The 14,680-nt window shown below is 40.1% G+C and overlaps 1 protein-coding gene across 20 annotated transcripts in view; it reads left to right on the top strand.

Annotated features, from left to right (window-relative positions):
- The window catches only part of STRBP (spermatid perinuclear RNA binding protein), a 75,374-nt gene that overhangs the window by 46,341 nt on the left and 14,353 nt on the right, over nucleotides 1-14,680 (top strand). For 7 of the 20 annotated variants that reach the window (XM_085556360.1, XM_085556357.1, XM_085556358.1 and 4 more), the window contains exon 18: nucleotides 162-13,087. The exons of 1 other annotated variant lie outside the window; for it this stretch is intronic. In XM_085556360.1, coding sequence (XP_085412486.1) covers nucleotides 162-238 — 77 coding nt within the window. In that variant the 3' untranslated portion in view covers nucleotides 239-13,087. Of the gene's footprint in view, nucleotides 1-161; nucleotides 13,088-14,680 lie in introns of those variants that run through there. 12 more of the 20 variants (XM_085556355.1, XM_085556356.1, XM_077787929.2 and 9 more) reach the window with 6 other exon arrangements.

The raw sequence follows: 14,680 nt of genomic DNA, 5'->3' as shown, positions 1-14,680 counted from the left end.
GCAAAGTGGTGAAGCGTTACTGTTTATGGGACTCTGCACGCTGACATCACGTTGACTGACTGATCTGGAAAAGGTTAATGAGAACATTACTGTAAGCTCTTATCTGATTTTCTTGGATTGCTGAACTTATTTGGAGTCCTCTCCCTTTCTTCTCTCTGTAGGTTTACCCAAGAGAATGGTTCTGTTACCAGTTATGAAATTCCCAACTTACCCCGTTCCCCACTACTCATTCTTTTAGCAAATGGCAGAAGCTAATTCCTATTGATTGAACAACACAGTACAGTACAGAATGTTAGAAGAAAAAAAGCCTTTTATCCTGTTTTCTTTGAACACATACTTGAGCAAAGTCATTTGTAAAGAAACATCTTTTTCCTACTTTTTGATTTTAACAAAATGCAAATTTAGTTCTCTAAAACTTGAAAAAATGTTCTGTGAAATGTTACCTCATTTTCAAATAACTTATACCAGCCTTCTGTTATAGGGAAGAACTAGAAGCTTAAATCTTACGTTTTAAATGAAGTATCCAATTATGTAAAATTAAATTTGTGAAGGATGTATAGAATATAAAACACTGATCACAAATAAACTGTTTTGTTGTAACACAAGAGTACTGCCTGTTTCCTAATGCAGTCACACAGACTCAGTTAATGACCTGTATTTGCTGTAGGGTTATTAAATGCAGGGCATAGTTCTTTAAAAAACAGAAATAAAAATAATAATAATAAAAAAAACATGATAGAAACTTTACAGTTAACATTTAACTTTGTAAATATTATGGTGTGTAATAAACTTAGTAAAATATGGGTTAAAATATTGTTTTATCTTATTTTTTATAGTTAAGCATCAGTACCTGAGTTTCCTTATAGATCAGCATACTATAACTGTGATTTTAGACACAGTCTTAATTATCCAAGAAGACTTTTCACTCGTATACAAATTGCTGAAAAACAAATGAAACAAAGGGAATTAGTCTGTCTCTGTATAAAGGCTGCATTCTATGAAACAAATATTAAACAAGTATTAAAGGAAGTTCCCACAGAAGGATGCAATTCCAGGGATACACCTTATACCTGTATTGCCCAGAGAAAGGACAACAATAACGTTACAATCAGGTTCTTTAGAGCTCAAAAACTACATGTTTTCCTTCCTTTTGTTTTTACAAAAAAAAAAAAAAAAAAAAAAAGAGAAAAAAAAGAAAAAATTCCACTTGTTCTTGTGGCCTTCTTCACTTTTAAGATTGTCTGCCCACCCTTGATTTTCCATCCACCATTTCTACAGAAAGCATTTTATTTGTCAATTTTCTATTAAACCAAAGGTTCTCCTTTCCCCCTTACATTTATAAGAATCTAAAGCAGCAACAAGGTCCCCATGAAAACTTGCTATTTAATTGTCCCAGTTCTTGTTGAGTGCTGCTGTGAAAAGTGACACACTTCAGCCATAGGCCAGTACTTTTTTACGAGTTGATGTTTAAACCCAGAGTCCTCTTTTTGATGAGGAGTGTGTGCACCTGTCCAAAATTCCAGGATAGGCCCCAGCTCCACGATTGGAGTCTCCATGGACTGTAGACTGCTGTGGGCTCTAACAAGGGGTTCCAGTGGTCTTTATTAAGGTATCACCCCACAAATAAGCAGCATTGTTGGTTGCACTCTCTCCTCAGCCCTCGCCCATTGCTTTTCCATAGGCTGGCTTTAGTTCCTGCACTTCCAAAGATTTGCCTTTATCCCCTGTTCTCTAACAGACGCTGCTGCTGAGGCAAGGGGAGCTGTGTCTGTGTTGAGGGTGTTGTAAGAGCAGTGCTTAAAGCAACGTAAAGTTCCTCCTCCCCACAGCCCCCGTAGAGGGAGAAAAATATTAGAAAAGCTGAATAAGGGGTGGCTTATAGAACAAGCTGCTTTCCCTGGAATGAACTGCAGCTGTTATTCTTAAGCTAAGTATTTGTGCTTAGGAATGTGTTTACATTTCCTGGGTTCTCCTCCTGCCGTAGCTCTCGCTTCCGTTTGGTGTCGGTGGTACTTTAATAAAACGTAGATGATGGCCCGGGAGGGTGAGCCTGGTGTCACCCACGGAACACAGAGCAGGGCCGGGGATGGAGCCTAATTTGAGAGGTGCTCAGAAATCACTGATCTGTTTTGCTGGCCTATGGATGAAAGGAAGCCATCACGGAGCAGAAAAAGCATGGCTGATCAGAGCCCATTTTTGTTAATCAAATATTCATTAAAGGAATCTTTCCTCTGCACACATTTCCCCCTCCCGCACTGCCTTTTGGAGTTCCCCTGATTGGCAACTGTAGTTTCCTTTTTTTTTTCTGAATCCCCAGTTTTGTAAAATTCCAAACAAAATATTCTGTGAACCAATTCTACACAACAAACATTTGTAAGCCAAAATCTTGTTCTTATTTCAAAGACATGAAGGGCGCTATGCTCTTTTCCAACATGATGGCAGTCATTTCAGATGATTTATAGAAGTCATTTTTTATTTTTTGTCATTTGTTGGGAGTTACTAACCACATTGTAAACTTGCCCCCTTGCTGCATATTTTACATTTCTCTGCTTTACTTAAAATATGAATGAGCTGTCAGTTCTTTGTTTAGAAAGTGGTAACCTTGGAAGTGTTAGATGTTTCAATACCTTCAAAGAATTCAAAGTGCCCATTTTACAATGAAAATTCCACTTGCAGCTGAAAGAGCAGAGAAATTTAAATGGAGCTTTAGCTTCAGCCAGTCTCAGAAATTAACGTGAGGTTTTTGCTTCTCTGCTCTTCTCCCACTGTAGGTGGTTTTTTCATTGACAGTCCCTATTACCAGCCTCTCAGCATCGCACCTTTTATTATTCACTTGGGCCCTCAAGATTTCTTCTCTGACTTCTAGAACCATCAGGTTGTGTGGCTCCAAATGGCATTTTGCACATGTCTTAAAAGCAAGAAAAACATGGCTCGTTTTGAGGTTTCTCAACTTCAGACATGGAATCTGAGCTTTTTTCCTTCTTTTTTTTTTAAGTGTTTTTCTCACTTCTTGAACTTTGCTCCATGTAATGAAAAGCAATACTTAGTCCAAGCCACAAGTCCTCTCCTTGGGTACATAGCAATAGATGTGTATATATACTCCTGGTTATTTCTTTACACTAGAAGGGAAGGACTGGTGTGTTGAGGGGGGAAAACCAAACGCCAAATCAAGGCACAACCCGGGTCGAGTGCTGCTTCAAGCACTGAAAACTGCCTTTACTTTCACTATTGAAGTCCTTCAGAATTTTGATACTATACTGTATTTGCATGTTTCCTATAAAAGTTGCTACAGAGCTGTGCAATGGTCACTCCTGAAGCAGCAGTGCTTTGTACCATTGTGCATGTCAGCAGACATGAAATGTAGCAAAATGGCAGAAGAAAAAAAATAGAACAGAATATTTTTTCCCAAAATGTAACTAAATGATATATTCTCTCTCTCTCCCCCCCACATCATTGATATGAGGCACAAGAATGGTAGGCCTGAACTTGAAAATCAAGTGGATTACTTTTGTGTCTCTTAAAATCATCACCAAATGATAGGAAAACACTATTTGGGAAACATCCAGTTCAAAAACCTTTGCTGCTCTAAATTTACTGAGTATTTTTCCTCTTGAATATTTGTATGTTGCTATTTTGAAATTGTCAATCAGCAATAACTGAAAGGTGAATGTTTTTTTAAATGGTATTGGAACATCTATATGTTGCAGCTTAAGACTTCTAAGCAGTTTTCAGCAGGTTAATTCCACTTTATTCTCATTCTCTCCGGACCTTCATAGCCATATGCACTTGTATAAAATAAGCAGAAATGTAGTGACTGTAAGCTGAGATCGTGATATAAAAGGTAAGAAATTTTATTTTGAGCTTATAGAATATTTTTATTGCTTTTTTTCTAAAAATCTCATATACCTGTGACAATCTTGTATATGGCACGTTTTTATTATGTCTTGTTAACTCAGTGTTTAAAGAGGTAATACATAGGTCTGAATCCCAACTTTGTATTTCTCAAGGCCAATTGAAATACTCCAGTTTCAGTTAAAAAATATTACCTAACACTTAAGAAATTGTTTGGTTTTATCAACAGACTGTTCTCTTTCAAATATTTTTTCTCCTGTGTAGCATAAAAAGCTGTGTTGATACTGCTGTGTCAGGCACTGCATTCCTTGCACCCCTGTGGACACGTTTGGGTAGGTACCAAAGCCAGGCCATGGCCTACTCTGAATGCACACTTTGGTTCTGGCTAAGTGCAATGGGTGACACTAAGAATGAGAGAAACTATTTCCCTAAACTATTAAAGCTAAACTCCAAATGAAGAATTAACAACTTCGATGATGCGGCAGTTAAAATCTGCAGAGATCAAATTACATTAGGCCAAATTAATTCAGGAAGCAGCCAGGTTTGCTTCCCTCCTGTGGGTGCAGTGCAGTGCAGGAGGGCAGGCAGGCAGGGATTTATCTCTGCGTGAATCCTTTGCTCAGCTGTGGTTTTCTACAGCTAGAAATTAGGATACAGCCATCCATAAATAATTGTTTTCAGTTCTGTAGTAAATGTTTTAACAATATTTTACTTAGATTAAAATGGGTTTGAATTATGACCTCTTGATGCACATGATATGTGTAGTTTTAAAATACTAATTTTTTATTTGTCTTTTAAACCTTGCGTTATGCAAAATTGCATAGTACAGTACTCCAGAAGTGCAGTACTTGCATACTTGAAGTTGCTGGACACAACTCTTTTTATATAAAAATGGTTAAAAAATAAAAAAGCAAAAGGGAGCAAGCTGATGCTGATATATTAGCATTTTAAGGTCTCAATTCAGAGGTGAAAACATGAACAACCCCGAACTGGTAACAGTTGACACTGGTGTCAATCAGAAAACCACTAGGTACAGAATATGTAGAGCTGTATCAAGCCCAAAGGTCTGCATCAAAACACTAACAGCAAATATAAACTATATTTGATTTTAATATTGAATCATCAAATTCACTTAAGTAACTGCATGTACAGGTTATCTGTTCCTCAGGATATTTCTGGATATAATGCATAGGCTGGTAAGAGAAAAAGAGCTGTTAAATAGTGTCAGCTTTGCTCCTGAACTTGCACCAGGACTTGAACAGAGGAACTGTTCCAGGGGCTGGCCCTGGAACACATAATCCTTCCATGACATCTGCAGGACAGCTGATGAGCATCAGAACATCCTTCCTGTTCAGGGGGCAGGTTTCCATCTGCTTATCTTCAAGGTGCAAACTCAGGGCTGGATCTGCAGCTCATCTACAGTTCAGTCCCTTTTTAAGCCTGGCAGGCCCAGCAGTGCTGATCCTGGAGCAGCAGGCTGCTCTGCTCCTTCAGATAGGATATTATATGCATCAAGGTGCATTATTATGAACTTCTCCTGAATATTCCTTTCCTAAGCTTAACTGCTGTCAGCCTGACAAGCACTGTCCACTTCAAGGACTGATAATAAACATCTTGCTGACTCTCATTTGATCTGCATCTTTGTGAACTGTATTTGGCAGCTTAATCCATGTGTATTTCTTTCCAGCAGAATTGCTTTAACTGTGAATTTCTGTATTTTTCTGTTATCACCTTTTTAACTCTTAAAATACTAAGCTTTCCACTCTCCTGGTTTTTTTAAATTATCCCAAGTTTCTTGCATCTTTTTTCTCTAGATTTCTCTAATACCCTGCTGTTTGTAATGCAGTAAAGCATTGCAGTATTTATGTCTGAGATAGCCCCTTGCCTTTGCTGTCTCCCTTTTCAGTAGGAGAGAACGTTTTCTGATGTATGAAACACACTAAGACTCCTAAATCTGGGTTCTGCAGCCACCTGGAATGAATCAGAGATAGGATCATAAGGTGCATGACTGCCTGGGAACCCCTCTCATTCATGTGGAACTTGAGCAAAATAGCCCCATGTATTGAAGGGTCACAGAGTAGGCTCTAAAGTGCCTGATGGATTAATGTTTGAGAGAGCAGCCAATTCCATCAGTAGGTTTTAGCCTAATATCAGGCTATTATCTGATGAGTAATCTGGGTAACATCTGCTTCATCAGTGTTGCAACAAGCATAGTTTTGCTAAAGCAGAAGTAGAAACTCATTTCTTCTGCATAATACTTTTAGGTTTCCTTTTAAAAGCCTCCTCACGGGAGCTTGGTCTGAACTGCCTTTTCTGTGAGGTTGGAGGTCTGTGTTACAGCTACATTTCTGTATGTACCCAAGAGCCAAACACGTAAATCTGGTTTTGTATGCTCTGTGCAGCTGCCAGTAGCGTTACCAATTCTGGAGTACCTTTTCAGTGGAGCAGAAATGGTATTTTACAGTTCAAATTCCTGGTTCATGGAAAAGAAATCTGAAAAGTTCCTTTCAATTAGTACAGCTATAAATAGGAGACCAGGGAAAGTCTCTGCCTATACACTACCCACCTTAATGCTAGTTTTAGCTAACCAGATGATCATGTGTATTTTGGGAGATGGTGTCTGGCACTTAAAGGATTAAAAACCGGAGATGTACAATGAAGAACCAAACTGTTCAGTGGGTTCTCTATACTGTAAATGAATGGCATCACCACTGACTTCACAGTAACACCAGTGAGCTTAGGGGTCTGCTTCAGTCCTACTTTGTCAGCCACAAGAGATTCCTCCCAGAAGGCTCTACCTAGAGAAGGGTTTAGAGTAATCAGAGTGGCTTGGAGGGCTTGGCTAGCTCCAAAGCATGATATGTGGTGCTTCCTGCCATCGTGTTCTCTCTCTGCCAGTGCTTGCTGTCTTCCTTAAGCACACATTCAGGAGCTGGAACACAGTGACCTTATTCCTGGGCGTTTCGCCAGTTGGATGGAGAGAGGCCAGCCTATGCTCCTGAAGGGAATGTGTAACACGAGGCCTCGGTTGCCCAAGCAATTTCTGTTGGACACAGTGCACAATCCAACCCTCACAAAGGCAATTTAGTGCCTGGGTAGGTGGTTCCTAATCTGTCTAATTTGCTGTTGTGTAGCCAGTGTGAGCTAATTAGATGATTCAGCAATTGTCATGGCTCCGCACTTAATTTGCTGTAAATGCTGCTGCCACGACTTTCACTGCTGTTAAATACCTTTGCTTCTGTGAAGTCTGTCCTCCTGCCCTGCCTTTTCTGATCATCTTCTAGAATCCTAGGAAATAACTGATTCTCTCAAATTATGAAATTGTTACATCTAGATTCTTAAAAACTTTTAATCAGACTGTGAAGCACTTCAGAGAAACCAGATTTCCTACAAATATTTCAACTTATTCATGTGCCAGAGGACTATTTCTGCTCATTAACAAAGATCTGAAAACTGCCCCAGTATTTCTCCTCTCTGGAGACAAGGATTCTTTCTTTGAGAACACTTGCCTTCTGGTAGGAAAAAAAGATTTAAAGTGTGTCTTAACAAAAAACCGTGCCCTCAAACCCCTGAAAGAACTTAACTGGGGAAAAGTGCACAAAATAAATTATTTGAAGCTTTTTGCTTTCATTGAGCTATTGAGAACAATTTCCCTGACAAGAAGTTCCTTAGATTATTAGGATGTAGAAAATGCAAGAGGAGGGGCATGAAGATTTTTCAAGTAATCTAGGAAAGAGAATCTTCTGTTTGTTGGCTGTTCAGCTATGCTACATCATTCTCTTGTCACTTCTTTATCTCCAAGACAGCAATAAATGTGAGCAGCTTTAATGTACCATCTCATATCCAGTCCTGACAATGTCCCTTGGAGAGTGAGAGTGGCACTCCCTGTTTTTCTGCCACCAACTCCCTGAAATAAAGTCCCTTGCTTCATTTGTAATTCTGCATCTGTACTTCTGAGCCACTCTAGAAGTGGGATAGCTGAACATCTCTCCAAATCTGTGTAAATGGCAAGACAGTATTTCAGTCTTTACTCAGACAAAATTACAAGTTTCCTTCTGCCTCTTGTGCTTGGTATACCAAGATATACTCACTCAGTATTAGAACTTCTTGCCTTTAGCTAAATTCTAAGACAGTTGCCTCTTACTTCGTGAAGGCAAAACTATGTTCCAGCCTGAGTTCCAAGTCACAAAGCAGCTTACAAAAACAGCTCCTATTTCCGGTGGCTCTGGGAAACAGCACAGGAGCTCTGCTGCCGTGGATTCCTTTGGATACATGATGAGATGTGTAAACATGAAATTCAGATTGTTGTTCTCAGTCATGAAGCTAAGACCTTGCCTCTCTGGCATCAAAAGAATGAAAATGAGCTCTGTGCTGGGCACACTGAGGAGCTCTGTTAGGAATGGCTGTTCTGTCTCAAAAAACAGTAACTCAGCTCGAATGTTCAGCACACAGACCCTCTTGGGCTTCCTGCTGAATAATCCAGTGAAAAATGAGATACTTTATTGACTTGTTTAAAGCAGAGCAAAGACACAGGGTAGCTGAATCTGCTGTCTTAGCACAGGAGACAGCTTGTCTAACAACTTGTTAGTTTCATTCCACTGGAAGTGGAGATTCTGCTAAAGTCATTTTAGAGCACTTCACCAGAGAAACCTAGCATTGAAGTCCTGTGCCTATGGACCACAGCAGCAGTTTCACATGCACTTTCTTTTGAACGTAAACCATTTAATCTAGTGGTTCAGTATTTGGCATTAAGAGAATTGTCACCACTGAACTGTTTTATTGCTTAACTCAGAGCAATGCCTTCTTAGCTTTATTTGTGTCATCTGAATTCACACCTATTCGTGTCCAGGTATTGGCGTGCTCATCTTTTCTGCTCATAGATATGGGATTCACTTGTTGGTTTGTAACTGATATGTGAGATAATACAAAAGCACAAGTAGGACACATCTGCCTATTCCTCTGTCTGCTCCTCCCTCTGGGGTTTCCTAGGAGAAAGGGGGCTCTTCCTCCCACACCGGTCTGATGCTGTGTAGGCAAAGCAGTGCTTTTCTGTGAGTGTTGTGAGTTAGGTAAGAGAAAAGTTCAGCAGACAGTAAGGTTTAAATTCAGGAAAGTGGGTTTTTTTTCTCCAGTTCCTGAGATTGCATGAAACATTCAGACCACATTGTTTACTTTGATGTTTTTGAGGAGCTGAATGTCCAAAAGTGGTGTGTGGAGATGTGCAGTTCTAAAGCATATCTCTTATTTTGGATGTTGTTTTATCTTGTATTTGGTGCCTTAACTCTGTACAATTTAAGGTCATATATACTGTACCACAGGTAGTTTAGTAGTTGTGTACTTGAAAAGAACCCATCTAGCCTAGTCTGTACAGACTGAAGCCTTCTCAGGGGCAGTACTCTTCTATGTTTAATTAATAATCCACCAAGAAGTGAGAGTTACAAGAATGTAAAGAGCATTTAAAATTTTTAACTGTAGAGACTGAATTTATCTGAGACTGAATTTATCTGATTTCTAACTTCAAAGGTTTGGGGCAGTAAGATAATTAAAGCTGCAGTCTCTTCTATGCTTTATAAGTAAACAACGTTTTCTCACCAGCCATAACTGCATGTTTGCGAAAACCTCTGGACTGTTATCTCTAGCAGAATAAATAACACTTAATTTCAAAAGGCATTAATTGAATGTAACTGGCTATTCGTCATTGGTTAACACAAGAGAGTTGGAATGAGTAAAAGCTGCAGTTAATTTTTAATTGATTAAGCTTAAGCCTCATTCATACCTATAACCAGGATCCAGAAGCTCCAGCTGCCTTATGCTGCTTTGCAGTTCATGAGGCTTTTGCAGCATCAGCTTGAACAAAGGATTTCTGAGTGCATCTGGTTCTGGCAAGAGAGACAAAAGAGAACAATAAAGAAAATGTCCTTCTCCAGTTTTAGAGGTTAGAGCATCATAGAAGTTAAAGGGAAAGTTGCACTGCCTTTTCCAAGTCCATTAAGACAGTCTGTGGTAAAACCAGGAAGTTTATGTGTGCTGGGGAAAGCCTTGTGTGCTGTGAGAAGGGGGAGCTGGGATTGCTTTGTCAATACTTTGTGAGAAATCACATAAGAGGTTTAAGCAGGCTAAAAGCTGCTAATGATGTTGCTAAAGGAGATGAATTTATTTTTTCTGTTCAGTAAACAAGTCCAGGATTGCTGGTTTTCCAGAGGAGGAATGTGAGAAATCCAATGGACAAATTTTGTTTCCTAATGCGGTCCTACCCAAAACAGGGAGATAGTTCCAGGCAGCGTACAGAGCATGTAGTTGAATTTTGAGAGGAAAAGGAATAATAATAATTTCCTCAGAAGGAATAGTAGTTAGTTATTTCTGCAATACCCACAGTATTTTAGACAAGCTGCCTTTACACAAAGGAGTATGGAAACAAGGGAAAGCAGATACTGCTCCCACAGTGACCTGTGTAATGTACACATTTTAGGTGACCAGTATCGGTGTAACTCCTTATGACAAAGTAGGTTCATCTTACCAGCAAAGTGTGTTTTGACATTCTATCCACTTCTATTTTTTAAGCTAAAGGGGAGTTAATCATAGCATTCATCTGTTTCGATGGGAGTAGAGCAGAAGGTAAGTTTTAACTTCATACTTTGAAGCTGCTATGAATAGATTAACAGTGTTCCATGGAAACAACCTGAGGTACTTCTTTATTTTCTTGGAGTTTCATTTCTGTGTTCTTGCAAAAGCACAAGCTTGCATAAATGTAATCAATACAAAGTTACTCAGGGTACTGCATCATCTCAGCAGTGGACACTAACTGCATCTTAAGTCAACAGGCACACATCAATCAAGCTTAATTAAGAGGAACAGGACATCTTGGCAAGTTTTGCTTTATTACTGGCACTGCTGCAATTTAATGATCTATGCATACTGAAATGTGTGTATTGCTGCACTCCCAACAGAATGTGAGTCTTGTAAGGGTGTCCTGTAAAGTAACAAAGTCAGAGTAAGAGAGACAGTATTTATTCTTCTGTCATTATTTTCACAAAGAACTGGAAAGTCATTCTGCTCAAAGGAGAATAACGGTGGGCTAGAGAACAGCATTCAGAGCAGTACAGCTTTTGAAAAGTTAGTGATCCTATGAATTTAATTATAAAAATTCTGATTTGCAGTACAGATTCTTTCCTGTGTTTTTAAACTCATATCACTGTTTCCCTGCTCAAAATAACGTAGTTTTCTAATAACATCTATGGTGTGGAAATCCACACACACTGGAAGAAAAGGGAAGCTGCACTGCAGAGAGCATATTCAACTACAGAGCCATTCTCTGGGCAATGCTGCATAATTTAGGAGTGGGTAACCATGCCTTCAGGGACAACATGACACAGAGCAGATGGTTGATAAAAAAATATCACAGAAAAAAGCCTCCAAGCTTTGTCCAGTCACACATTTACCCCTCCCTGCAAAAGGGGACAGGTATATTCATGCACACATAATGAGTTATCTGTCAGGCATCACAGACGTCCTTAAGGACAAATGTTTTGGAACTAGTCTCCTTTTGGACAGAAGAAGGAGGAAGTTGACTCTGTCTTCCAGTTCCAAGGTGCAGTGTCTTATTTCTCATCCTAACCCTAAGTCAATATTTATTGATCAAACTGACTAAGCTTTTTAGGCCGACCAGCTCTCTACGAAGCAATTCTGTTCTCTTGAGCCTCTGCAGGGGCCAGTAACTGGTGCTTAACTACTGCTTCCACTCCGGAATGTCACCGTCCTCCAGCTGCCCCAGAGCCAGGCTGGGACACTTGCACTTCTGAGAGCAACACTGCTGGGGGTGGGGGCTCTCCAAAGCACTGAAGTACTACAGCAGAGCAAGTCCCAGTGGGCTGTATGCTTTTTAAAGTCCTGTCCAGTTCTTAGTGACAAAGTTGAGCATGAAACCTGTACTGCCAAATGTATCAGTCCCTTGCTGAAGGGCATCAGTGGGAAGCAGTCTCAGAAGTGGAGATTTTGAGGAAAGGCTGGTGCTTTCCAAGGCCAACTGACAGGCTTTTTTTTAATGGCTGAATTTCCACCCACCAAAAATCATCATCAACCAAATCAACTAAAATTGCTGCTAATTTGGGCTAAAATACCACCTTTGTGTAACCCTAACCACCACCATCCATGCATCCAAAGAATTCCTAAGCAAAGACTCCTCAGGAGGCAGAACCCTTCTGACAGGAAAACTGGCAGTGCAGTCTGATGTGATTTTCTGGTAATAATTACTTCTCCAAGACAAGGCAAAGACAGAGGCAGTGCGTTGGGGCAGTGTTTCATGCTCAGCAAGTTTGTAGAAGGAAGGAATGCTATTCTATAAATCACTTGTACTGTATTTGTTTCTAGACTTGAATGAATTTCACTTTTCCTTTGTGAGTCAGCATATTAAACGTTAAAGAAAAGGTCTATTTTTCTAAATCTCTTTCACCAATAGAGGTCTGACCTGCAGCCAAGACATGGATTTATTTATCCACAGAGGATGGAGTGTTTATTTATGAACTAAGACTGGATATGGAATTGAATAAAAAGAAGTATGACCGATAAACTATCTAAACCTTAAACACTATGAACGAATTCCACAAATGAGTAATATGGTGGGCGATTCCATCTTTCCTCCTAATAAATCTCTCTCAAAGAAGTTACCCAGAATTAAACTTCCAAATGAAGTACAAGAGATCCTTGTGGTCTAATTACAGACTACTTTCAAAATACTTCCGTTTTCTCCCAATTTGTAATCACTAGAGAACAATGATGACTGAACTATTCCCAACTATAAATAAAGCAATTTCAAATAAAGTAATTTGGCAACAACCATGGCTATCTATAGCACTAAAAATGTAATTTGAACATTCAAATTTTCTTAATTTGGTAGCAGTTGAGTAGGAAGGAAAATAACTGCACAGTGAGTTTTAAATTGAGCTGTATCTACTCACTAGCCAAAAAAAGCGTACAGATGTAAAGGGAACGCTCTTTGTAGCTTCAGTTGCTTCCTCCTGTGCTGCTGTACCCCGTACACTTGGCTTCATTTGGCTTCTGTGCTGTGGTTTGTATGCCAGCCACTGTTACTGACTGTACACAACACGATCTGCACTGTAATCTCGGGTCATTTCCACTGGTTGTAACCCAACGCTACAGACTTCTCTGTATATAAAACTGGAACCATGTCCCATTGCTTCCAATAGCTCCAATAAAGACTTATCTCTGTAAACACGAATTATGGCCTAATGATTGGTTGGGGGGGTTGGTTACAGTGAGCAAACTGCCTCCAAGGGGTTCCTGAAGCCTGGGATGCCAAACCACAGAGGTCCAATGTGCCTGAGTCAGGTAACAGGCTTAGCAGAAAGGAAAGACAGGCTCCTGAAGGCTGCAGTGTTAGCAGAGATGACCTGGAGGTGCAAGCATAAAGCACATTTATGCTGGAACAAGCAGAATGCATTCCTTCACAGAGGTGAAAGTGAATACAGCATTACTGGATTTCAACTTATGAGGGCTGCTGCAAGTACCTCTGGGAGTTTGCCTTGGAAGCAGTACCAGAAAAGCCCAGAGAAGGCTGCAATAGCCATGATCAGCCAGGAAGGCAAGTTTCACTCCAAAAAGAAATTTGGACAATTCCTAGTATTTAGCCAATTAGAAAAACTGGATGTTTATTTTCTTAAAAGACAAATTATACACATAAAGAACAAGTGAGGTTCTTTCAAAGTTCTCTCCACCCCTCTGATTTCACTGTGTTTCTTAAATTCCTGTGGTCTCAGTTTGTCCTCTGAGGTCCAAAGCAAATCCAAGCAATTTCCTTGTCCAGAGCCACTGTGGCATGACAATTGTGTGGCTGGTGTTGTTTGCTTGAGGTTGCAACTCATGGTAAGATTTACTGGAATATAAACATATGTCCAGCCTGGAACCCAGAATCTGTACTCTAGAAGAGAAGTCAGTGAACATATAGTCTGTACTTTTCTTAGAAGTGTTTTTCTGGTCTTGAAATGCTAAACTGAAGTCTGAGTGCAAAGGTCATTAATCAAATTCAGAGGAGATCAGACTTGAGAAGGGATTAGAAACTGTTATGAGCTGACTATAACTGAGACTGCTCTTAATGAAATGAGATATATGAAATCCCACAGCTTAGAATGTATGATAACTGGACCAGGACTTGGTGTTAGACTTTTGCCCTCGACAGGCCAATGTGCAGCCAGCCCAGTCTGCTGGCGTACTGCAAACAAGTCAGTAATGCACAAAGAGCTACTCAGGGACATCTGTACCAAACACAATGAACTATGCATCACTTAAAATTTAGAGCTGTATCAAATATTTAGCAAGTAAGATCCACAAAGAACTGAAGAGAGTTGCTTAAGAAAACATCATTAACACTTAACTGAAACTGAAGTCAGTCTTACCTACTGTATTAGCAGAACGCCTGTGTGTGCTCATGCCTGATGTTAGCTGGCTCACTAAGAGGTCATTCCAAACGCTGCCTTGGGATTATCATCTCTGAGGTGCTGAGAAGGCTGTCAGCTCAGCAGCAGCCTGGCAACTGCTGGTCAGCGACAGTTCAAAGCGAGCTGGGCCAACTCCAGGAGCTGGCAGGCATTCTGTGGCCTCGCAGGAATGGGAGAGGGGCACATGGGAGTGGGACATGGGAGAAGCTCACAGCAGTGGGCCTAGACTGGCAAAGAAGGTTGGCACATCCTTCTTTCCTCATTGAGAAAATGCCTGGCATCTCCTACTCAGTTTTACTCCTGTCCTGCCTTAGCTAAACTAACTTTGCCCAGGCAGTTACAGATTATCTTGCTTGTAAGAACAGGGAAGCAAGCTG

Source organism: Lonchura striata, chromosome 17 (assembly GCF_050655825.1).
Source record: "Lonchura striata isolate lonStrDom1 chromosome 17, ASM5065582v1, whole genome shotgun sequence".
Taxonomy (NCBI): Eukaryota; Metazoa; Chordata; class Aves; order Passeriformes; family Estrildidae; genus Lonchura; species Lonchura striata.
Note: the sequence above shows the minus strand (reverse complement) of the source record. Positions and strands in the feature narration are given on the sequence as shown.